This window comes from Eublepharis macularius, chromosome 5 (assembly GCF_028583425.1).
Source record: "Eublepharis macularius isolate TG4126 chromosome 5, MPM_Emac_v1.0, whole genome shotgun sequence".
Lineage (NCBI taxonomy): Eukaryota > Metazoa > Chordata > Lepidosauria > Squamata > Eublepharidae > Eublepharis > Eublepharis macularius.
The window spans coordinates 73,583,568-73,609,978 of record NC_072794.1 but is presented as its reverse complement, the minus strand read 5'-3'; the positions used below and the strand labels follow the sequence as shown (position 1 = coordinate 73,609,978).

The window sequence follows — 26,411 nt, the reverse complement described above, 5'->3', positions numbered from 1 at the left end:
CCACTTGATCACGTAGTCCTCAGTCAAATTTGCAAGTACCCTTTAAAGACATCAGAAGTACTGATAACCCCTCCGCCCCCCACACATACACATATTCAACAGATCATCCATGCTTGTCATAAAATACTGATTCACCTGCATCACAATGTTCAGCTTTCAATAGTCCAAACAGAAACATACTGTGTTATCTGATTTCTTTATCAACCCATTAGGAGACACCTAGGGACTAGAAGAAGATTCAGTCTTGCCTAGTTCCACCATTTCCTTTATTCCCCACTCCACACATTCATCCTGCTTCTCTGTGGCTTCAAAGGGTGGTGAAGTGATGGGGGATGATCTGTGTCAGAATATAATGTTCATCTTAGATAGTACTCCCCAGTTTAGGCAAAGTTGGACGCTACATCCTGCATTTCTGTCAGACCAGGGGGAAAGGATAATTCCTGGATTTCCACCCACCCCCCTTTTGCTGTCTGTGCACAAATCCATGCCCCCCTCTCCTTTTGTTTCTTGTACAAACTCATAGTCTTTTCCTCTTGGGAGACATTTGGCATGTCCCCTCTCTCCGCTGTCGCTGCTCTGTTGCTTTGCAGAAAACTGCATGTATCTGACAGCAGTTCACTTCTTTACATCCCCTTCTTCCTCTGCTTCCTTTAAAGCTACGCAAACACTTTCCTTCTTCCCAGCTGGTTGCCCAAGTTGCTTTCCTTTCATGGGCAGTTCAGGATCAGGTTGGTGTGTGTGTTAGTGTGTGCGCCTCAGCATGAGATCGCATTCCCAGCCTATCTTCTCTCTGCCAGGTCATTCCATAGCAGGAACATTGAAGGTTACTTGCACAGCCACATCCCACATCCCTGTCCGTCTTCAGTATCCAATCTGCTCCCTTGTCTTCAGCAGTTTACACTCTCAAAGAGTTCTATGAAAACATCAGGCCCTATGCCACCAGCACACCCAGCTATTTACGGGACACCACTGACTTCCTCAGGAAAATACAGTCCATTGACAACCTACCAGATGACACCATCCTAGCAACCATGGATGTGGAGGCCCTGTACACCGATATCCCACATGCAGATGGACTGCAAGCCATACGGAATATTATCCCGGACAAAACCACAGCACACCTCGCCACTGAACTTTGTCACTTCGTACTCACTCACAATTACTTCGAATTTGGTGACAACTTATATCTACAAGTTAATGGCACAGCCATGGGCACATGCACGGCACCACAATATGCTAACATATTCATGGCGGACTTGGAGCAACGCTTCCTCAGCTCCCATCCACTGGAACCACTACTATACTTAAGATTCCTGGATGACATCTTCATCATTTGGACCCATGGGAAGGAAGCCCTTGAGAGATTTCATCAGGACTTCAATAACTTTCACGCTACTATCAACCTAAGCCTGGACCACTCTACACAACAGGTACACTTCCTGGACACCACTGTACAACTACATAATGGACGAATAAATACCACCTTATACCGGAAACCAACAGACTGATACTCATATCTACATGCCTCCAGCTACCACCCTAAACATACCACTCGGTCTATTGTCTACAGCCAAGCCTTACGTTACAACCGTATCTGCTCCAATGCTCTCGACCGAGACTCACACTTAAGAGATTTACAACAAGCATTTTTGAGACTACAGTACCCACCAAATGAAGTGAAGAAACAAATCAACAGGGCCAGACTAGTACCCAGAAACAGTCTGCTCCAGGACAAACCTAAAGGAACTAATAACAGAACACCACTGGTTGTCACCTATAGCTCCCAGCTCAAACCCATCCAACGTATCATCAGTGAGCTACAACCCATCCTGGAAAATGATACCTCTCTCTCAGAAGCCCTGGGTGGAAGACCTTTCCTTGCCTACAGACAGCCCCCCAACCTTAAACGACTTCTCACTCACAATCATGAATCGGCCAGCAGAGTCACCAGCACAGGTACCAGGCCCTGCAACAGACCCAGATGCCAGCTCTGCCCCTATATCTACCCAGGGAATACAATTACAGGACCCAATGGCATCAACTACACTGTCTCTGGCTCTTACAGCTGCTCATCCTCCAATCTGATATATGCCCTCATGTGCCAACAATGTCCTTCTGCTCTGTACATTGGACAAACCAGCCAACCTCTACGCAAAAGAATAAATGGACACAAATCTGACATTAGAAATGGAAATGTCCAGAAACCAGTGGGAGAACACTTCAATCTACCAGGACATTCCATCAAAGACTTAAAGGTTCAACAGAAACCTTTCAAAAACAAAATCCAACGGGAGGCTGCTGAATTGGAATTCATATGCAAATTTGACTCTGTCAAGCTGGGACTGAATAGGGACTATGAATGGTTATCACATTATCACAGGTAACAGATTTCCTTTACAGAGGCGGGGTCTGGGGGAGCCCAGTGGCGCCTGGCGTGGGCTTTTGGGGACCACAGTTCTCTTTGTCAGATCCATCTGACAGGGAGAGCTGTGGTTATCGAAGGCTTATACTACATAGGAATTGGATGGTCTAGCTGTTTTACTGCTGCAGACTAACATGGCAAACTCCTTTGAAGCCTCACCTAAGCCAACTGACCCCCACACCAAAAGGAGATGTTTACATTTACTAGCAAAGGAATGTTTTGGTTGCATCCTCCCTCTCCCCCCCTAACTGCATCTTCTCTCTACTCCCCTCCTCCCCCCTCCTCTTCTATATTTGACCAGTTTCTGTACCATGCATCTGACGAAGAGAACTTGATTCTCGAAAGCTTATGCTACAATAAAATTGGTTAGTCTTAAAGGTGCTACTGGACTCTTTTTGATCATTTTTTGGGAGGATCTTGTGTGGGATGACTGAACATGTGTGGACAGACGAAACAGCCATGCCTGTGTCCCTCCACCTCAGAGCTGCTTTCCTCCCATTTCAATCTGTTCCTCCAGCAGCTGAGGAGAGCTTAGTTCCCCTCTATGCCTCTATGCGCTCTTCACTGCTACCAGCTTGCTTGTGGTGGTGCCTGGCTGCACACTCTTGGGACAAATTCAGAGAATGTGCCACTCCCTGTTGCAGCCAGAGCAGATCTTGACTTTGTTGGTTTCTTTGTTTGTTTATTTAAAACATTTATATGCGACCTTTTAACCCAAATAAGATTCCTAAGGGGGTGAACATCATGACAGTAAAACATTTAAAACGTTAAAACAACCTTTAAAATGTATATATAAATATTTAACAATACAGTAAAAATAAACACAACAAAGGAAGAGAGCCAATAAGAATTTACTGGAGGTTTGGCAAGTGAAGAAGAAAAGACTTCACCCGGGGCAGAAGACAATGACAATGGGAGACAGACAAATCTCTCTGCAGGGGGAGTTCCAAAGTTTCAGCACTACCGCCGAGAAGGCCCTATCTTGGGTTGCTACCCATCTTGCTTCAGATGCAGGGGGCATTTGAAGCAAGGCCTCTGAAGTTGATGGGAATGGATGGGTAAGTTCATATGGGAGAAGGCAGTCCTTAAGGTATCTTTCCCCAGTGATAGTTTTGGAGTCTGGAGAGGTGGGGTTAGCAGGCCTTGGAACATTCGCTAAGTGGAGCACTCCCTCCATGTACTATCTTCTGCATTTTCTCCCTCCCCTTTGCTTCCCTTTTTCCCTCATGTTGAGCTGGTTGGCCTCTAGCTGGTTGGTCTAACTGAGTTTGTGGTTCCTCTCTTCGATCTGGGCAACACATCATCCAGTTTTCCCCCAGATTAGCAGATAGAGTCCAGATATTGGGCCCTAAAGCCCATTAGCCACCTTTTCAGTAGCCATTGCGTATAGACTACAAAATTCATTCATTCAGCCTTCATGCCAAGACTGTCTTGACAGGAACAACTTAGTATTTCATCGTATCCATGACAACCACGAGCCTTTTGCAGGTAATAAATGGTCCTACACATTGTGTAGGTCACACTTTTGATCAGGCATTTTGTTCCAGGTAGAAAGAATGCGATCTGAGGGTGAACGGATTGTTTACAATTCCTTTGTCATGGACATACCGCTATTTGCGTGGGTGTAGACTTATAGGGATACCAAGACTCTGTAAAGGTAGGAAATCTATTAAAATGATCTGCCTCAGAGCCAGATGGAGCCAAATGACATTCTGATAGCTCTGTGATATGGTTGGTGTTCCTGTTGATGCCTTGGTTAACCTCTGGAATGAGTAACTGACCCAAGTGGTTAACATGATCATTCCCAGTGCCCTCTCTCAGGTGTTAGAGCCCACATAGAACTTTGGTTAACTAAAGATCTGCAGACGATAAAAACACAGGGGAAATGGTTAAAGTGACAGTGGAGGAAGACATGGAATGATCCAATAAGATATGGGTGAAAATTCATTTTAAAGTGTACTCTGTGGCAATGATGGTAGCAAAAAAAAAAAAAAAAGATTCCACCACCATTGTGTCTGTATAGTGTAGGCCATCTGAATTGTTCCAGATGATGAGAGGCCTGTTGAGATCTGGCCAGCAAGAGAAGGTGGACTGATCAGTGACCTGCTGTGACAATTTTGCTCAGCACTGTGAAGATAAAATTTCTTGCATCTGTTCTGACTTGGACTTTACTTTAGCAGTGATAGGATCAGATAGTGCCAGCGTGCTGACTTGTTCAGTTGTTTGGGATACTTTTCAATTTATTCAGTCTGAAGATGTGGACAAGTTCCTTCAAGGTTTGAATCCTACTACCGTCTTGTATGACCCTTGCTCTTCCTAGGTTACCTTACAGGTGTGTGTGTGTGCCTGACTGGGTACAAGAGGTGGTTACGCCTCCTTGAGATAGGGAGTGGTCACCCCATCTGTGAAACAGGCTGTGGAGTATCCACTTCTAATTAACCCTATCCTGGACCCAGGAGATCTCAACAAATATAGACTAACCTCAAATGTTCCATTCTTGAGCAAAGTGATTGAATGTATGGTGGCTGGACCACTTCAATCTTTCCTGATTGAAGTAAATTGTTTAGTTCCTTTTCAGTCTGGTTTTAGACCTGGCTATGGGGTTGAAACAGCCTTGGTTATCCTGGTGGAGGATGACATGAGCTGGGAGATGGACAGAGGGACTGCGATTCTGTTGATTCTCCTGAACCTCTCAGTGGCTTTCGATACTATCAATCATGGTATCTGTTGTAGACCACCAAGCCCAACAGAGCAAAGAGACACAGAGGACTGTTCTGAGGAAGAGGCAGCCAGCGACCCTGACCCAGATCCACGACCAGTGGCAGAGACACTGCAGGAGGAGGCAGCCTCTGAGGGATCAGACATAGACCGACAGCCAGGTCTCAGCTCCGGGGTGGCAACAGAGAGTCAGGCACCAGCCAGCTCTCCCCCCTTGTTACCAGAGCCTCAGGAAAGCTGTCAAAGGAGGGCAAGGAGAGACCATCAAGTCAGACGGCACAGTGCCTGGCTAGCAGCACAGCACCAGCCCAGCATCAACAGTGATGATGAGTGCTTGCAGGAGCAGGACTGAGACAGCTGACAGGTGTATAATGCAGTAGAGGGGACTGAGCAGCATGAGGCTTAAAAGCAGCAGAGAAGGGAGCGGCAGTGTGGAAGCAATGCATCTGCTTACTACTGACCTTGCTGCTTGTGTTTGGAACTGATTTCCTCATCTCAGACCTCAGCCAGTTATTGCAGACCTGATTCTGGAATACCCCTTTGGACTTAAAGCTGTGAGTGTTGTCTAACCTGTGCCTGAACCTTGGAACTGTGATTCGTTCTGCTCTGACGACTTGGAAACTTCCCCTGTCCACTGGCTGTGTGACTCAGTAACCAGGACAATATCTTTCTGAACCACCTTTCTGGGCTGAGATTGGGAGGCACCATTGTGCAGTGGTTCCAGTCCTATCTGGACAGTAGGTTTCAGAAGGTGGTCCTGGGAGACTGCTGTTCATCCCTTTGGCCTGAGGAGTGCTGAAAGGTTCCATCTTATCCCCTGTGCTCTTTATCGTCTACGTGAAACTGCTGGGTGAAGTTATTAAGAGATTTGGGCTGGATTGTTGCCAAGATGACACTCATCTCTATCTTGCTCTTCTGGCTGATTGCAGAGAGGCTGTAGAAAATATGAATTGGTGCCTGGAGACAGTTTTAGAGTACATGTGGGCTAATAAACTGATGCTTAATCCCAACAAGATGGAAGTGTGAATGATGAACAGAAGATTTGACCCAGGATTTAAAGTGTCACCTGTTCTGGATGAGGTTGCACTCCCCTTGGAGAAACAGGTCCATCGTATGAAGATGCTTTTGGACCGAGGCCTACTGATGAATAATCATGTGGCACCTGTGGCCAAGAGTGCCTTTTACCAGCTTCATCTGGTTAGCCAGCAGCAGCTTTCCTGGGCAGAAAATATCTGGCCACTGAGATGCATACCCTGATTAAAACTAAATTAGATTAATGCAATGCACTCTACATGTGGCTGCACTTGAGAAGTATTTATAAACTTCAGTTTGTGCAGAATGCTGCAACCAGGGTGTTGATTGGAATGGACTGTAGGGACCTTATCACTCCAGTCTTGGACCATTTACACTGGCTCCCATTTTCTTTCCAGGCACAATTTAAGGTGCTGTATTGACCTTTAAAGCCCTATACAGATTGGGACCAACATATCTGAAGGAACTTCTGCTCCCTTATGAACTTATCCAACCACTGTGAGCATCTTTGGAGGCCACCACTTTGCTTTGGATGCCCCCACTTTTTGGATGGCAACCTGGCAGATGACCTTATCAGTCATGGCAACAAAATTCTGGAACTATTTTCCCATGGAGGTTCGTCTATCCCATTCTGTTGCTATCTTCTGCCAGTGGGTAAAGACATTTTTTTGTGTTTGGCATTCCCTCAGTGATCCCTCCTTCCTGGCCTATGTTTTTTTAAAAAATGTTTTTCAATGTGTATTGTAGCTTTGGTTTTAATGGTTTTGTAGGTATATTTTTATGCAGAATGATATGGTATAGCTCAATCTCATCAGATCTTGAAAGCTAAACTGGAACAGTAATTGAATGGGGAACCACCAAGGAGGGCTCTGCATAGGAAGGCAATGGCTCTGCTACCTCTGCTTCTCATTTGCTTTGGAAGCTCCTTGTTGAGGTCACCATAAATTGATTGTGACTTGACAGCACATACAGACATAGATGTATTTTTATTATGTACATTTTTAATTTGTTAGCTATCTTGGTGACCCTGGTAAGTGCAGAAAGGTGAGGTTTAAATTTGTAAATAAATAAATAAATTACATACTTACGTTCTAGGCATTACTGATGATGACAAGGCTATTTGTTTTGACCAGAATTCACTAGCATCATTTGAAGGTTTCTACGCAGTTCCTAGAGAAAAAGAGAATGTCGTTTTCTTGTTCTTGTCACTCATAGGAGTCCTGTTTGTCTGTTTTGTAAAATGGATTCTCATTGAAACATAGATTTTTCACAGTCCTCTAAAAGGAATGATACTGCAATTTATCTTGCTTACCTTGCTGAATATCTTGCTGGATTTTGGGGGGGGGGGAAGGTTTAACATATTCAGAAGAAACTTATCTTTGATAAGAAATGAGTGAACGTAACAATTTCTGGTAACATGCATTTAATTTAGCTTTTTGTATTTTTTTGTAATTCTTACTTAAATGTTCTCATGCGGCTTGTCAGGATGTTGCAAAAGAACACTGCCAGCAATCAGAGCTGAAGTATCTTGTCTTAAAGTTAGTTGAATATTCAAGAGCTAGAAATATGCTGAATCTTAATATACAGCAAATATTTGTCTTGTTGAAATAATCAGCAAAAATTAATTTAAAGCTGTTATTTTCGGCAGCAGACATATGGCTATGATTCTCATTAGAGGCTGGCCAGGTGCATGGGATAATTTCATGCAAATATATGGCAAGGATCATTTTTGCTGAAATAAAGAGTTTTCTAGTTCTGTATGTTAAATGCATTTTAAATTGCATTTGTGACATTTTTATCTTTAACACTTCTAGACTTGTTAAATTACGAATATTGGAATTACGAGAAAATCACTTGAAAACTCTACCAAAGTAAGTGCTTACTTATTTTAGTTACCCAAAGTGCTCAGAGTGTTGTATTTTCTACTGAGAATTGTGCTGTTTTGCTGTTACTGCCATTTCAATATCTATTTTAAAATTTTGAACCTGTTTTGCTGATATATTTTAAGCTATCAATATTGATGTCTGATATTAAGTGCTGATTGTAAATCATAAGCACTGACAAAAAGGCAGGTAAATATTTGAATGTAATCTAATATGAATAGTCTAATATATTATGTTTAACACAGCTTCAATCAAAAGGGCCCAACCATTGGAAAGCACATACCTATTTTCCTATATACTCTGCTGGTTAATGAAATCCCATCTTACACATTAATTTAGTCTTAGTTCTTCCTGTACATCCAGTACAAGAAGCTCTTGCTGTTGTACTTTTCTAAACTGAAATTGGTTTCATGATGACTCAGTCTTTTAACTAACTATAATAGACTGGCAGTAGGCTATAGGTTCTGTCCTCGCCCTCTGAAAAATTTCCTTTCTCCATGTTGTACCATCATTTGTGAATGAGTACTAAACATGGTGAACATAAATAAGATTTTCAGTTAATAACACTTAAATAGTGTTAACAGATTCACACTATGGTTTTCAAGCCCTGGTTACAATAAAAAATTATTCACTACTTTTAATGTATCCGTTACATTGTTCAGTCTGTGCATAATCCTCCTGTGGCCCTGCTAATAGTTCTGCCACAGTGGATATGATTCCTTTATAGCATATGCTATTTATGTAGATTGCATATGTGTTGAACATCAATTTTTTAAAATCAGATTTAGCAGGAAAAAAATTATAAATGCATCATCATCAACAAGTACTTACTAAGATTGAGAATAACAGTGGTCAGTGACACTTGGAAAGTTTTAATATCTTGTGAATCATAGAAAATAATGTGGGATTCTTAAACTCTACGGCAGTACTTGTAAACTTAGATAAGGCATAAACACATGAGGAAGTTTTTGAAAAGTCTCCTTTGTATATTCCTGTGTATATTTAAATGTTGATACAACTTTTCTATGATGTGTATATGCAAAACGAGTTCTAAAATTTTATAGCTTAAATAGTAAATGTTGTGCTGGAATCGAGTCTGAGTTATTCGTCACATCTGTATATGATGCAATCCCCATTATTTCTCTGAATATGATAGTCTGAATTTGTGTATCCCCTACAAAACTTTAATCTTGTACCATTAAAACTCTTACTGATTTGGATGTCTAAACTATTCAGTTGTTCTGAGTTCCATGCTCGCCAGGCCTGTAAACATATGAAGCTACTGCATTTGGAGGCAGTCTTGCCCCTTTGAGCCCAATATTTTCTGCTCTGGACATGGTTCTCCAAAGTCTCCCAGCCCTAACACCTAAGAAAGCTGGGGATTGCACTTGGGGCCATCAGCATCTACAGTGTGTGCTGCTTTTGCCTCCCACCCATTCAGTTTAGTACATTTAGGTAAAGAATAAAGGTAGTTAGTTCCCTGTGCAAGCACCGAGTCATTACTGACCCATGGGGGGACGTCACATCTATATAGTTATATTTGACACCCACCACTATAGCACTGTAGGTTTTGCTATTAATCACATACATTCAGCAATGATTTTACAGGTACATTAATAAAAAACAACAGGTTACACTTCTGAGACAATTTTTCTGTTGTCATTAGACATGCAGTGACTTACATTCTCAAAGTAAATTAGTATTGAAAACTCAGAAGAGTGAAGCAACCTGATTCTTGATGTTTATTACTGGGATTATCTCACATTCTTTCATATCTATCAGTTTGGTAATATTTTGTTTCATGCATTTAAACAACTCTAGTATGACAAAGTTCAGCAATGGAAACACTTTCTTTGCATTCTAACATAACAGAAAGCTTTGATATATAATGTTAATACTAAAATAGATATTATTTGATTTAGTGGTGAATGTACTTGAGGTGAAATACAGCCGTTTGTGCTTTACACTTATTCCTCTTTAACAGGGAAACAGGCTTAACCACTGTAGTAGGTGATCTGTTAAGTGGTCTACCAATAGCAACTACCATATGGTATAAAATACAATCAGTGGTCTGTTAGAGATACATGATGCCCAGTAAATTTGCAGTGTGAGCAAAAATAGACAAAAAACGTATCAGAGTTCTACATACTAATTCTAGCATCCCTACCCTGCCAAAAGAAAAGAAAAGTTCAGATGCAATACAAGGTGCCTAGTGCCTTAGCAGCATAGTTAGGAATTTAATTTAAAATAGTGCTTTTAAAATATAGTGATTCAGCATGAGTTCCACACATGCCCCAAACATTTTTTAAACAAGATTAGCCAAAATGTTGGCTAAACCAGTGTATGTACAGCTATTGCAAATGTGCTTTAAGAAAACCACCCAGAGCAAACAGGCCAGTGTAGGCTGAATCGATGTCCCATGTATGAGAAGCATGCCAAGCTACCAATACTTATTTTAAATAAAATCTCTTACATTTTTATCCATCCCTTCTTCAATGAGCTCAGAGTGATGAACATAGTTCTTTCATCCTCCATTTCATCTTCACAACAACCCTGTGAGTCTGAGAGCTAAACTACAAGAGACAAATTATACGAGGATGCTCAAATGAAGGGAGTCGCAATGTTAGCTGGGAAGCTGAGTTTTAAAAGACAGATCGGAAGGCTCTGTCAGTTTCCCCTCTCTGCAGAACCAGGAAGATCAAGGGGTTGTTTATTTCCTCTTCACCTAGGAGAAGGGGAGGTGAAATTGACAGAGCCTTTGGGAAGCTAAGAGGAAATAAACAAATCCTCTGAGGAGTGATCTTTGCTGGCCCTGTAGAGGGGAAATTGACAAAGCCTTCCAATCTCTTTTAAAACTTAGCTTCCTGGCTAACGTTGCAACTCCCTTCACGTGCATGTCCTCGTGTAATTTGTCACTTGTAGTTTACCTGTCAGAGAGAATGACTTCATCAAGGTCACCTAGTGAACTTCATAGCCGAGCAGGGATAAAAACAAGCTTCCAGTCACCTATTGAAGGTTCTAAGCCAGCTAAGGGTAGTCATGGTGAATGATCAGCATTGTAACAGCAGCAGCCTGATCAATATCTGGGGAGGAGTATTGCAACTCAGGACAGATTACTTCCTTTTCACCCCAAATGTCAGTGATGCAATAACTGATCATCTGATCTTTTTTTCCATACCACTTTTCAGGGTATAAAATGATCTGTTATGAAGCAAAAGAGTGCTAAGACTCAGATCAGATACTTTCAACTCTGCCAGATCTGCCAGTAACCTTGTGGAGATAAATATAATCAGAATTCTTCCCCAATGAATCAATGCCCATGTAGAAGGAGAAGGGGAAAGATTGCCTGCAATACTTCTTCAAAATGTGGGTTGCTATTCTCTTGTAAATTCTTAGAGCAGTAGTGACCATACCCTTTGACTAGGGAAAGGAAGATGAGTGCCAGATGCTACAAGTATGCAGTGGTATGTAGAAGTGATTGGGTGTATGAGTGTCAGGAGGGAGAGGCGCAGCCCCCCTGGACTCATTGCCCCAGCCTCACTGGGACTCACCTGGAAGCTGCATCGCCAGGATGAAAGAGCAGGAAGATGACACGCCAACTGCCAGCTCAGTTGCTAATGCGGCCCGACACTTGGCTTAAGCGGGGGAAGACCTGGCCACTGCCAACACTGACACAACCTGCTGTTCAGCTGGGGTGAGGGAAGGCCTGGCCACCGCCGTCACTGCCACGGCCCAGCTCCCAGTAGGGGTGGGAGAAGGCCTGGCAGACACAGGTGCCTCCACAGCAACAGAAGCCAGAACAGAGGAGGAGCCAGAGGGCGCCTCCGGGGCCACAGGAGCCACGGCAGTGTGGGGAGAAAGCATCAGAGGCCCAGGTGTGCGGGCAGATCCCATAGCACACACTGTGATGGGGTGGAAGCTGGGCCACACCCTGGGTAAAGACCGGTCAGCCCCATCCTGCAAGGCAGCCAGAGAGATGTGGGGAAGTGTCAAAGGCCAGGCCTAGCTCCAAGGGAGGCGAGGAGAGGGGGAGAGCCCTGGCCATCACCTGGGAGGGGGCTGGGCAGTCCCAGACAGGGCGAAGCCTGGGGGAAGGGGCAGGAGCCTGCCCCAGATGGGCTATATAAGGGCACACTTACAGACTGGCCAATGAGGAGTAGTTGGGAGTGGATTGAGCAAGAGTGAAGGTGCCAGAGAGAGAGCGTGACAAGGTTGAGAGAGAAAGGCAGATTCAAGCTAAGCCACTGCAGTGAGTTGAGAGAGGGAGCCAGGTTGTTGTCAACCCACCTCCTCCCCTCACTTCTGAGACCAACCCTGTGTCCCTCCTAGCACGATAGCCAACATGAACGGCCGCCCTCCAAGCTCCAACAACCTCGAAGGGGAGCATGACAATGAGTTTATGCCTATACTATCTGTGCTATTTGTGCTAATAGTACCCTGAATAATAATAATAATAATAATAATAATAATAATAATAATAATAATAATAATAATAATAATTTTTAAAAAGAATCCTGGACCCTGACTGTTATTTTTTCTTCATTTTATATTCCCTCATCCACATCTATCACAATGACACAGAGATGGGCTCATTTGAGAAAAATAGCTGATGATCTGCATGCCTGATTCCCAGGAACTCTTTTAGTATTAGCAGGTGATTTCAATGTAAGAATAGATAGTGATGATGACAATCTTCTCTTTTAGTTGTTCAATCCTGATAGCAGTGAATTTCTTAGTCATGACTGGAATAATAGAAGATCTAAAGATGCCATAATAAATATCTCAGGACTAGAACTAGCAAAATTTGCAATGCAGAGAAATGTTATCCCACGGTATGGCTATTCAGAGGCCAATGAAGCTGGTGACTTCACTTATGTGGGCCCCCAAGGAGTTAGTGTAATAGACTTTGTTCTTGCTCCACTTGCGTATTTGACCCACTTCATATATCTAGAAGTTTGTAATTACTTAGGAAGAAATCATATACCTGTTTCTTTTCTTATGGATCTCCTTTTTGACCGAAATCCTGCTCCAGCCCAAAGTTCACTCTCTGAAAACAATAAAAATATTTGTTGATTGTGCTGGAGTACTAACTCTAGTGACAAAGCCTGAACAATAATGGATATCACCTCTTGTAACACTTCCTGGCTTAACCAACTGAGCTACTTGATTTTAGACCACTTTTAATTAAAAAGAATCTTATCAAAATGACTTCTGAAACCAAGTGAAATAGTTGGTCCAGTTGTGATTGCTGAGCAATCAAGAGGTGCATTCAACAGTAGCATTGTGAGTTTAAAAGTAATTGCACAATAAGGGTTAATCGAGAGTTGTTGGAGCTTAAGAAGACTTAACTGATTAAAATCAGAAAACAAATGTCCTTGACTAAGAAATGGGGAAGTCTTATCTCAGCTATTAACAACAAAGATAATAAGACCTTTTGGTTTATCACCAATTTTGCTATTAATATAAATTTTAAAAATCCCTTGTTGCATTGCGCTTTTGGTGTGGGAAAACTATTTCAGGGAATTATTCTATGTTGCTGGTGCTTCCAGCTCATCCCTTACTATTATTTCTCTTTACTCAGTGGCTCCGTGGCCTGAGGTGTTAATCAAGGAAGTCATATGTCTTATTAAGGGGCTAAGATGAGGAAAAGCTCCTGACCCTGTTTTAATTCCCAATGAGCTTTTTAAGGCTGATTCTCAATGGAGGGCTAAAATTCCAGTGTTCATTTTAATTAATTCATCTAGCCAGATGCCTAACTCATGGAGATATTTGATTAAGAAGGGGTCTAGATTGGATCCTTGTTGTTACTGGCCAGTCAGCCTTCTTTCTTCATTAGGAAAATTGTACTCCTCTTACTTACTTAGGAAACTTTTGAGTTGGATGGAATCAGAAGCTGTGTTGGACCATGAGCAGATTGGTTTCAAATGGGGTTCCTTGACTTATGACCACTGCCTAGTTCTTTACTACTTGGCTGAGAAATATTCATTTTTTAAAGGGGGGGGAGCGATTGTGTGTGGCCTTTATGAATCATAAAGGTGCAAATCAGCCGAACTGTGGAGTAAATTTTTCCAAACTACTATTGATAAAAGGCTTCTAGGGCTTATACAACAACTATATTGTGGTTCAGCTGCTCAAGTATGCTGTGGGTATGAAGGACATTTAACAAGCTGGAGGACTCAGTGGGTCCAGGCCCAGCAGCAGCCACCATGCAATTTGATACCATTTGACATCCATAACTCACCCAGGCCCATGTGTGCTACTGTTCAACAACAGCCACCTGATGGAAGCCAGTGTTGTGCAGTGGTTAGAGTTTCATACTAGGATCAAGGAGACCCATGTGTGAATCCCCACTCTGCTGTTGAAGCTCGTTAGATTACTTTGGACTAGATTACTTTGCACTCTTAGCAAAATTTACCTCACAGGGTTGTTGTGAGGATAAAATGGAGAAGAATGTTGTTGTGGATTTTCCGGGCTGTATAGCCGTGGTCTTGGCGTTGTAGTTCCTGATGTTTCGCCAGCAGCTGTGGCTGACATCTTCAGAGGTGTAGAACCAAAAGACAGAGATCTCTCAGTGTCACAGTGTGGAAAGGAAGCCTCCCTCCATTAGCATTTCACACCCTGGGAAACTCTTACAGGATGACTCAGCCCAACCCTACCTTCCTGAGTAGATATAAATTACCTGCCAACTTCTTTTCCACACTGTGACACTGAGAGATCTCTGTCTTCTGGTGCTACACCTCTGAAGGTGCCAGCCACAGCTGCTGGCGAAACGCCAGGAACTACAACGCCAAGACCACGGCTATACAACCTGGAAAATCCACAACAACCATCATTCTCCGGCCGTGAAAGCCTTCGACAAGAATGATATAAGCTGCTTTGGGTTCCCATTGTATAAAAAGGTGGGATATATATTAAATAAATAAATAAGTATAGCTGAAGATGAGGGGACAGATAAAAGTAGGTACGTGGGTGGGTGTGAAGTAGAGAAGGAAGCAGGGAAAGTTGAGGATATGAGGCCTGCCAAGAGGAGGAAAAGAGGAAATAGTGTGGGGGAAGGGAAACCCTCTGCAAGGCTTTGCAGGTTCTTCACCATGCCACTGGGCTTAGTTCAGCCTGCACCATGCAATTTGGCCAGAGTTTTCCCAGGGAGAGGCAACAGGAGGACGGAAGGAAGGCAAGCTGAAGATGGGGCAGGGGCAAATGAGATGCCCCACAAGTTCTTACAGATTACCAACTTTTATTATTAAATTTATAAGCAATATATATTTTAAAACTGCATTTATTTCCAGGCTTCTATTTATCTTCACAATATTTCTATTCCTTTTATGTCACTTACAGAAAAAGTGTAAAAAACTGAAAAGAGGATAATATGAACCATTTATTTAATAGCACACCACTAACTGAAATATAGTATCCAAATTACTCTGCTGGGAATTAGACATGGGCACGAACCTAAAAAACCATGGTTCATGGTTCATGGATTTTGACGAACCAAAAACCACGAATTGGCACGGAACTGGAGCCAGTTACAAACCAGTTCGTGGTTCATGGGGTTTAAATATCCCTTTCTGGCCGCTTAACAGTGGCAGGGAAAGGGGCATTTAACAGTTTAAAGGGCCCTTTCCTGCCTTGCAAGCAGCAAGTCCCTTTAAACTATCAGCTGGCAGGCGGTGAGGGGGGGGTCCCCCCACCTGCCAGCTGATAGTTTAAAGGGACCTGCCGCTGGCAGGGCCCTTTAAACTGCCCAAACCCCAGCCCCCACCACCCCAACCCCACACTTACCTTCCCCTGCAGCGCGGCGTCCTCCCTCTTCTCCAGCGAGGGGCAGGAAAGCCATTTTTGGCCTCCACCCCTGCAAAGGCCTGCAGAGGGACAGAGGAGGCTGAAAACGGCCTTGCCACCCCTCAAATGGCCGCGAGGCCGTTTTTGGCCTCCTCCGTCCCTCTGTGGGCCTACGTAGGGGCAGAGGAGGCAAAAAACGGCCTTGCTGCCCCTTGCAGGAGGAGGGGGAGGACGTCGCAGGCCGCAGGAATCCTCAAGGTGTGGGGCTGGGGCTGGGGGGGGGGCTGGGGATCCCCCCTCTGCCACCTGCCAGCTGATAGTTTAAAGGGACCTGCTGCTTGCAAGCTGCGGGAAAAGTTTAAATGGCCATTTCCTCAGGGAAATGGCCATTTAAACTGCCCCTTTCCCAATACGACCCAAACGAACCTGAACCAGTAACCAGTTCGTTGGGGTTTGTAGAAAGGAGCTTCCACACTCTGTGGTTCACAAACCATGAAATGACCTGGTTCGTGCGTTTTTTTGAGTCATAATTGGATTTGTGCCCACCTCTACTGGGGACACACATTCTAAGGATTGCATTGCTTGGGTGATGCTAATATTTATCATTATTATTATTAAAGACCACTAAGACTATATTTTGATAGATACTAATTTTTTCATTGATTGTTAGGGTGTGTCTTTTTGTGTGCTGTTGTGAACAGTGTTTTAATGTGTATTTGTTAAAAGTGGTGGTTCTCAACTTCATTGTAAGTTTTTCAGGTCAGGAAGAAACAGAATTTAAAGGGTCAATATGAATTTCTGAGGGTGCCTAAGACGCTGCCATAGCCAAAGAGCCCATCCCCCCAGGGATGGCCCAAGGTGTATCCACATTGTCAAAGATGAATCAAAACTCAAGAGATGCACAGGTTTTCATTTTATTAATTAGGTCAGTTAATGGTCACCCTGCAGCAGCACTGGTTTGTCCCTTAACACTTAGCTCACCCAGATTCTTAGGCCTGCTTCTCCTGCTGAGGTCCTTCATCTAGTCCTGGTCACTCCTACCTGTGGCCACTTCCTCTTCTGGCAGGGTTACTACCAGCCCTAGCTAGGCCCTCTAGCCCTGACCCAGAGGTAGTTGTGGTCTCCTGTCCAAAGATGTCACCCTGGTCCAGAGGAGTCTTGGTTCTGTCCTTGGTTCATGATGACAGGCCAGCTACTCTTCTTCCTTGTTACTAGCAGATACCAGCCAGGTACTTCCCCCTCTACATACCTCCTTCAGCTGGATCCATTTTGTCCTCCTTCTCCTGTACCTACGCCTGAGTAAATCTTCCCTTCCAAGGAGATTTGCCTTTGAGTAGGTCTTTTTTTTCCCTATCTGCTCTTGCCCTGCCCTTACTGACCCCCAGGATGCCTCCTTCTGTCCAATTACAGGGCTGCTGGCATGTTTAGGACTTGTCCATATCCCACTCCCTTTCCCCTAGAGGTCAGGTGCCCAGCATTCTGACAGTGCTGACTCTCACTCTGGAATTTTTCTATAAATTTAGTGGGAACTTGTTGGAGTACTGTTTAGCCAATCTGGCCACCTGAGTTCATGTCACAATAACATTGAGATTAGACCTATAGTATATAAATCTCCATTCAGAGTCAATTTGGAGACTCTAGCTGGTTCAAAATGCCACAGCTCGATCATTATCAGGAGCTAGGTGAAGCATAATTAGTCCCATTCTGCATTCACACCATTGGCTAACCATCAGTTACCCGTCTCAATTCAAGGTTTTGGCTATCACATACAAAGTTCTTTATGGCCTTGGTCCCTAATATCTACACAATTACCTCTCTCTCTTGCTCCACCACAGCAGTTTCACTCATGTGCAGAGGGCCTTCTGCAGATACCACCCTGCAAATGGGCAAAATTTCTGCAGTCCATACTCCGTTGTATTGCTTGTTGGATGCACCAGCCATTGATTGTATTGAGTAACACTGTGTAACTGCCTTGAGTCTCAGTGAGAAATGTGGACTACAATATAAATTACTCCTCCTATAAAACTCTCACTGTCATTTAAAAATCTTATTTTTCATTACCTACTGACATTGATATTCTAATTTGCCATAAAATGCAGTTTGGCTATATGCTATGATTAGATAACTCATGGCTATCAGTAACACTTGGTAAAATGAACATACAGTGTAATTGTGTTCAGGGTTTGTCCATCCTTCTCATCGGACAGCCAATATCCTTGACATGTTGAGCCAAACTAGACATGACGGCCTCCATCTGTCCGACATGGGAATGCTGCTGCCATTTTAAATCGAAAAATGCCACGAGATAGTGTGCAGGATAAGGCACATTTATTTGCTCTGTTTTGGTACTTGAAAAGGCATGCGGGGGCGGGGGGAAGAGACAAGAGCGCCTCATCCTGCTGCACTGCATGCTTGATTAGGATCAGGTGCTTCTGGCATTTGCATGTTGCTTATGACAGACTTTAAAATGGCAGCTGTATCCTCATGTTGGACACATGGATGACATCATGTCTAGTTTGGAAGCAAGCATTTTTGATTTTTTAAAGCAAGCATTTTGCTGCTTTGCATAAATTGAACATTTGAAATGTTTTAAAACCTCTCTCTCGTATAGTTTATAGTTTGAAATCAGAAGTGTTTACCTATCTTAAGTTACTTTCTGAAGATATGAAGTTGCAGTACATACAGTTTAAATAAATACTAATAGCAAAAATAACTGTTTCATATAAGAAATAAATCTTCATTATCCTAACTTCATAAATTTAATAGGTCTGAAGTTGAAGATTAACCATGTACATTTTTATTCTTTAATTTGAGCTTCTCCTTGTGATACCATTTTCAGAGGTGCTATTGCTTTTCTGCCTACATATGCATATCTCTCTTGCTTCAGGCAATCATCCCAGTTTAGTGATTTTTCTCAGGAATGGAGGGCCAGTGTTCACAAGAGTTCATCCAAGCGCATGGGAATCAGATTAGTCAGGTATAATATACTTTGAGTCAAGACACTCTTGCTCTGGGTCAGCTTAACCGTTTTATTCTGAAGAACTGCTTCAGATGGCAAACACCGTGAATCATGGGATTTTTAAATACCCCATCACTTCAGTGCTCAAGAATGAAGCACCTTGCAACCTCAAGTCACAATCAGTATGAATAATTTATTTTATATTTATATATTAAACCCCTTTCTTACCTATCCTTCATTTTTCACTGCCACCATTTTCTTTAAACTTAAAATATCCTTTATACCAACCATAGTAGTATGATAATAATTAATGCCAGGGTTTTTTTTCTGGGAAAAGAGGTGGCGGAACTCTCAAGAGGGAAATGAGGAAGAAACACACGGGATTCTTTGAAATAATATTATTTTCAAGCACTATTGCCGAGTATTTTCAAGAGGTGCCAGAACTCCGTTCCACTGCATTCCCCCTGAAAAAAAGCCCTGATTAATGCACATTAATTGAGAATGAGACCATAGGTTAAAACAAACAAAAATCTGAAGCATTTATTAAAGAACCATTTCTTAAATTTATAAAGACAAGGACTTGTGGGGGGCATCTGATTTCCTTCTCCCCCGCTATTTCCTCTTCACCATCCCTGAAAGCCTCCATAGCCCTCCCCTGTTCCTGCCTCCTTTTCTTCTTCCTACCCATCAACCAAACCTATCTTTGAGTTGACCCACTTTCTGCTATATTTATTATTTATTTACATTATATCCCCACCTTTCTCCACAAAGGGGACACAAAGCAGCTTATTTCATTCTCCTCTCCTCCATTTTATCCTCAAAACAACCCTGTGAACAGCAGTAGAATGGGAGCGAAAAACGCTATAAAAGAACCTCTCCTCCAGCTCACTAGACACTAAAGGAGGGAGGGAGGAAGAGGCAGCCTGTCTAATCAGTTGGCCAGGAATCACTTTTCTCACTTTACATGGGGTCAAGTGGACCAAGTGCTACTTTCTATGCCTCAGGAAGGCTGGGCTCTGGTTCCTTGGTTTCTGTGGGGTTCAGGAGGGCCAAGCTGGGTGCTACCTCCCTTGCCTTGACTGACCATCTCCCTCACCTCAGCTTGCATAGACTGAGCCAGGCACCACTGCCTCCCTTACCTCATACAGAGTTCAGATGGGCTGGAGCACCACCTCCCCACGTTGCCTTGCATGAGGCTCAGTGGGCCAGGTGCTGCCTCTTCCCCACATTGCCTTATGTAGTCTTGGTGCCACCTTCTCTGCCTTTCATAGGGTTCAGGTGGGACAGGCTCAGCTCTCCTATTACAGGGCCGGCCCAACCCTGAGTTGGGAGGCCATCTGCCCACTAGGAGGCATTGCAGTACTCTTAATGGGCAATCTGCCCCTGCTTGTGATGTAAGTGTAACTAGCTGAAGGTCATCCAGTGAGTTTCCATGACAAAATGGGGATTTGAGTTCCTAGTCTCAAAGTCTACCCATTACACAGTACTGGTTTTTGTGGGGTGGCTGCTGTTTAGTAGCAAGCCGCTAGGCCTGAGTAATTCATAGAGTAGAATCATAGAATCATAGAGTTGGAAGGGGCCATACAGACCATCTAGTCCAACCCCCTGCCCAGGGCAGGATCAGCCTAAAGCATCTCTGACAAATAATCATCCAGCCTCTTCTTGAAAACTGCCAGTGAGGGGGAGCTCACCACCTCCCTAGGCAGCTGATTGCACTTTTGAACTACTCTGACTGTGAAAAAGTTTTTCCTAATGTCCAGCTGGTACCTTTGTGCATGTAATTTAAGCCCATTGCTTCCTACCCTCTGCTGCCAACTGGAACAGCTCCTTGCCCTCTCCAAATGACAGCCTTTCAAATATTTAAAGAGAGCAATCATGTCCCCCCTCAATCTCTTCTCCAAACTAAACATTCCCAAGGCCCTCAGCCTTTCCTCATAGGGCTCAGTCTCCAGACCCCTGATCATCCTTGTTGCTCTCCTCTGCACCCTCTCGATTTTGTCCACATCCTTTTTGAAGTGAGGCCTCCAGAACTGCACACAATACTCTAGGTGCGGCCTGACCAAGGCAGTATAGAGAGGGACTATGACCTCCTGCGATTTCGACGCTATGGCCCCTTTGATGCAACCCAAGATTGAATTAGCCTTTTTTGCCACCGCATCACACTGACTGCTCATATTTAGTTTACAGTCCACTCTTACCCCAAGATCGCTTTCACATATACTACTGCCCAGAAGTGTATCCCCCATCCAGTATTTGTGCTTCCCATTTTTGTGGCCCGGATGTAATACTGTGCACTTGTCTTTGTTCAATTGCAATCTATTCACAGCTGCCCACTTCTCCAGAGTATTCAGGTCTTGTTGAATTTTAATTCTATCTTCTTGGGTGTTTGCTACTCCTCCCAATTTGGTATCATCAGAAACTTTAATGAGCAGCCCTTCTACTCCTTCATCCAGATCATTGATAAAAATATTGAAAAGTACCGGGCCCAAAACCGAGCCCTGCAGCACCCCACTGGACAGCTCCCTACAATCTGATGAAACACCGTTGACCACCACTCTTTGGGTGTGGTACTCTAACCAGTTCCCTATCCACCGAACTGTCCTATAGTCCAGTCCACAGTCTTCCAGTTTGCCCATCAGAATGTCATGGGGGACTTTATCAAAAGCTTTACTGAAATCCAGATAAATCATGTCAACAGAGTTCCCCCGATCCAGTAAGTTGGTCACTCGATCAAAGAAGGAAACCAGGTTGGTCTGGCAAGATCTGTTAGGGACAAAACCATGCTGACTTCCCTGGATCACTGAGCAGTCCTTCAGGTGCTTACAGATTGATCCCTTTAAAATCTGTTCTAATATCTTCCCAGCAACAGAAGTCAGACTGACCGGCTTGTAGTTTCCCGGGTCATCCTTCTTCCCTTTCTTAAAGATTGGGATAACATTCGCTCTTCTCCAATCTTGTGGCACATCCCCAGTCCTCCAGGAGGCCTTAAAGATGATAGACAGGGGTTCTGCAAGTTCTCTAGAAAATTCTTTCAGCACTCTTGAGTGCACCCCATCCGGCCCAGGAGATTTGTATTCATCCAGTGCAGCCAGATGCCACTCCACAACCTCTCTGTCAATGTCAATTAGCCACTCAGGTGTCATGCCACATTTTCTACTGTCTCTAGATGTGCCTGAGTTCTTCAGGGAGAAAACAGAGGCAAAAAAGTCATTAAGCCTGTCTGCTTTTTCTCTGTCCTGCATCAGAGTTTCTCCATCTACTCCCAACAGCGGTCCAATTGCCTCTTTTACCTTGTGTTTGTTTCTCACATATCTGTAGAAGTTTTTCTTATTGTAGCGAGCCCTCCTGGCCAGACCCAGCTCATACTGAGCTTTAGTCTCTCTCAGGGGGTCATTTCGTAGAAAAAGAGCTGCAGGAACTCATTAGCATAACTCATTAGAATAACTTACTAGCATATGCCACACCCCTTGACATCACCAGAAGTGTGTCATTGGCATAACTGATTTGCATATGCCACACCCCCTGCTCTCACCTATCCTGGCTGTTATGGACCCAACAACAAGAAAGGAAATGAACCAAGGCGTAATGAGAATACAAAGTATAATTGTGATAACAGAATTGGTCCACAATGAATACAATACTTAATTATCAACGGTAAGCATCAAGGTGAGACATTCAAAAGGGACTCCAATAAAGTACAAAAATAATATTTCAGTTCCAATGAGACCATAATAAGTCACTGGCGTTCCGAGGTGATAACAACCGTTGCGGCTACAATCAGGCCATGTAATCTTACAGCGCTAGAGGTAGATGATGTTCCAAGATGGTAACAACCGTTGCGGCTGTAGTCCAGCCGTATAATCGTCAATAGCGATGTCAGGAATTACAGTGCTAAGAAAATGGCAACGAGCATAAGCCGGCAGTTTTCACTTTCTCGTTTCAGAACAAAAATATCTTTCCTCAGGCCACAGTATCTAGAGAAACAAATTTTAAACAACACTAATGACACGCCATAAGTTAAATTTAAACATCAAGCATATGCCAATCAATTACTTACATACCAAGACCAGTTAAATAATTCTCAACGAACAGTACAGCAAATAATCCATCAATTTGCAGGTAATATCCCATTTCCTCCAGTTTCCTATAAAGTTACCCTTCAATTAATTGGTAATGGTGCCGGGTGCACAAGCCCCAGAAGTTAAAGATACATAACCATGTATTGCACTTAGCCGTTATATAAATACATATGAAATATACAAATGCAATGTAAAAGAATTAATACATCTTAAATAGTCCTTATATAAATACCCCAATATGTATACTACAGAAATTAATAATAATGATAGGTCTAAAAGACCAACACCCGGCTGTATACCAAAGAAATAAAAGGAAGGAGGAGGAGGGGAAGCTCAACCCTGTCTATAAGAAAGAAGAGAAATCAACATCATGGTTGAGGCCATAAGAAATCATAGTGTTCAACCTATAAATCCACCTAATTTCAGCCCGGAAAAGAAATTGATGGTGATGGCCGGGTTTCTGCACATGCTCAAGTACTGAATACTTAAAAGATCTGTCACTAAAATGTTGGGAATAAAAATGTTGATAGAGGGGGGTGTCCAGGTTCTGAGTTTTAATCCTAGAAATATGTTCCTGGATGCGTACACGGACAGGGCGACTGGTACATCCAATGTAAAGAAGACCACAATTACACATGAGGAGGTAAATAACGCTTGCAGTATTGCAAGTCGAGAAACATCTAGAGACCAAGGGCTTACCACCCGAGGGAGGGACAATGTTTTTAAGATCCGTACAAAATGTGCAAACATTGCAGTGACCACAGGGAAAGTGACCCCGTGGAAGAGTAGAAGGCACATCAGTATATCTGAAATCCGAATGTACTAACAGATCCCGCAGGCTCTTAGTTTTCCGATAACCTATCTGTGGAGGATTAATGTAGCCTGGTAAACCCGAGAGGACATGCCAGTTTCTCCTGATAACTTTGGTAATTGCTCCCGAAAAGGGAGAAAAATCTATAGCCCACATGATTCTATCAGTTTTAACATCCCTGGTCTTATATTCCAGCAGGTGAGAACGCGGAATAAGATCAGCCTTAGTAATAGCACGTTCAAAAACCCTTCATCTTTTTTGGCGAAGGGTCGTCTTTCCAGTCGAGGGAGACACAGAATATAGTGTTTAATTTGTCTTCCCGACGGTTGTCTGATATAGAACTTCGTGTGTTAAATAAAGGTCTAGGCTATGTTCCGACCCCTCGTTACAGTGCATTGAATACTTGTGTTGATTTGTTTAAATTGTTTAGGCAACTCAAATTAAAGAAGTATTTTGGCAACACGGAATCTGCTCCTCCTTGTGATGGTCTAAAATCTAGGTCTGTTTTTGTTCCATCGATATCTGACGTCCAGTTGGAAACCTTTGAACGTCTTGTTCTTAAGGAAGTGGATAATTTGGAGAAAAAGGATCGGCATGTATGGCATAACATGTCTCACCAGGAGATGATGGCCTTAAGGAACTTACAGAATGATACTAATATAATCATCAAACCAGCCGACAAAGGGGGTGGCATTGTGATGTTGAATCAAACAGGTTATAGGCAGGAGGTCTTGAGACAATTGGCTGATAAGGAATTTTATAACCCAGTAGATCATGATCCCACACAGGAGATCAGGCGGGTAGTTAAAATAGTACTTGATAATGCCTTGAGTAACAACTTTATTGATCAGCCCTTACATCGGGCTCTTCTTAACCCGGACCCCCGGGTTCCGGTATTCTATTGCCTGCCTAAGATCCATAAATCCTTAGAATCACCCCCTGGCCGGCCGATTGTATCAGCTTGTGGTTCTATCCTTGAACCTTTGGCCATTTATTTAGCTTGCCAATTACAACCTTTTGTTAAGAGGGTGAGATCCTTTATGGCCTTGGTTCACTTCCTTTCTTGTTGTTGGTATCAATTGTTGAGGAAGTGTATATTCCCCCTTTTGTTGGTGATTTTTGTTATGGATCCAATCCTGGCCATTAGGGGCCGAAATTGGGCCCAAAATGGCAAAAAGGGGCTGAAAATGGCTGAACAGTGGCTCAAAATGGTCAGAATTGGGCTGTTGCTGAACGGGAGAGTGATCCACCACCTGTAAGTGGCCTGATCCTGGCCATTTTGGGACCAATCCTGGCTGTTTTAGGCCAAATCCTGGCCATTTTGGGCCCCATCCAGGCCAAAACGGGCCAAAAATGGCCAAAAATCTGATGGGCAGGGCCACCTGACATGTGACGTCTCTGGGAAACTACCAGAACTGCGTTCCTGCGTGTTCCCCATCAAAATTAGCCCTGGTCTCTCTGATGGCTGATCTGCAGTACCTAGTAACCCTCATATACTCCTCTTTAGAGGTCTGTCCTTCTCTCCATTTCCTGAACATTTCCTTTTTCTCCCTTAGCTTATTCTGGAGATCTCTGTACATCTACAACGGTTTCTTGGAGCCCTTACCATGTTTCCATCTTGCTGAGATAGTGAGGGCTTGAGCTTGCAAAAGTTCGTGTTTGAGAAGGGCCCACCTTTCACTCGTTCCTTTCCCTTCTAGCACTCCCCCACGAAATGACTCTCATCAAGCCTCTGAGTTCATCGAAGTTGGCCCTACGAAAATCTAACCTACGAGTCTGGCTACTAACTTCCGTGGCCCCCCACAGCAACTGGAATTCAAGGAGGACATGGTCACTTCCCCCTAAGGTCCCCACCACATTCATCTCATCTACCAATTCTTCCCTGTTGGTTAATATCAAATCTAGTATGGCCGAGCCCCTTGTAGCTTCCTCCACCTTTTGAAAAAGGAAGTTATTGGCCAGGCAGGTCAGGAAATTGCGTGATTCATGACGCTTTGCTGAGCCTGTCTCCAAGCACACATTGGGGAAGTTGAAATCACCCATAATTACGAGGTTCTGATGTCTGGATACTCTACCAATTTGTTCAAAGAGGGCAGTATCCATTTCTTCTCACTGGTCAGGTGGTCTGTAGCAGACTCCAACAAGAATACCCTTTGTCCTTCCTCCCCTATTTCTACGCATATGCTTTCTACCGGGCTGTCCACCCCATTCTCCATAACTTCTTGACAATCAAGCCCTCTCCTCACATACAACACCACTCCACCTCCTCTTCTACCCTTCCAGTTTTTCTTGAACAACTCATACCCATCCACTAGCACATTCCAGTCATGGGAATCATCCCACCAAGTCTCAGTAATTCCTATTATATCGTAGCCCTCTGTTTGCAATAGAAGCTCAAGCTCTTCTTTCTTATTACCCATACTTTGGGCATTGGTATATAGACACTTGTAGCCTTGTACCTTTGTTTGACCTGTCCTGCCCAGGTGGGTCCCCACTGTTTTCACTTCATCATTGAAATCGCCATGTCGATCGTCCCCTTCCCCTTACGGAATCAGTTTAAAGCTCTCCTGATGAAGTTCTCCAGGTTCGTTCCAAACATTTTCTTCCCTGCCCTTGAGAGGTGAAGCCCATCATGTGCTAGAAGGCCTTCTCTAAGAAAACCTATCCCATGGTCCCAGAACCCAAAGCGCTCCTGCCGGCACCACCATCTCAGCCAACGATTCAC

At 43.5% G+C, this 26,411-nt stretch overlaps 1 protein-coding gene across 3 annotated transcripts in view; it reads left to right on the top strand.

The window, feature by feature from the left end:
- LRRC7 (leucine rich repeat containing 7) overlaps nucleotides 1–26,411 on the top strand; it is a 234,077-nt gene that overhangs the window by 43,261 nt on the left and 164,405 nt on the right. For all 3 annotated transcript variants that reach the window (XM_054980163.1, XM_054980162.1, XM_054980161.1), the window contains exon 6: nucleotides 7,987–8,043. In XM_054980163.1, the coding sequence (XP_054836138.1) occupies nucleotides 7,987–8,043 (57 nt within the window). The remainder of the gene's footprint in view (nucleotides 1–7,986; nucleotides 8,044–26,411) is intronic.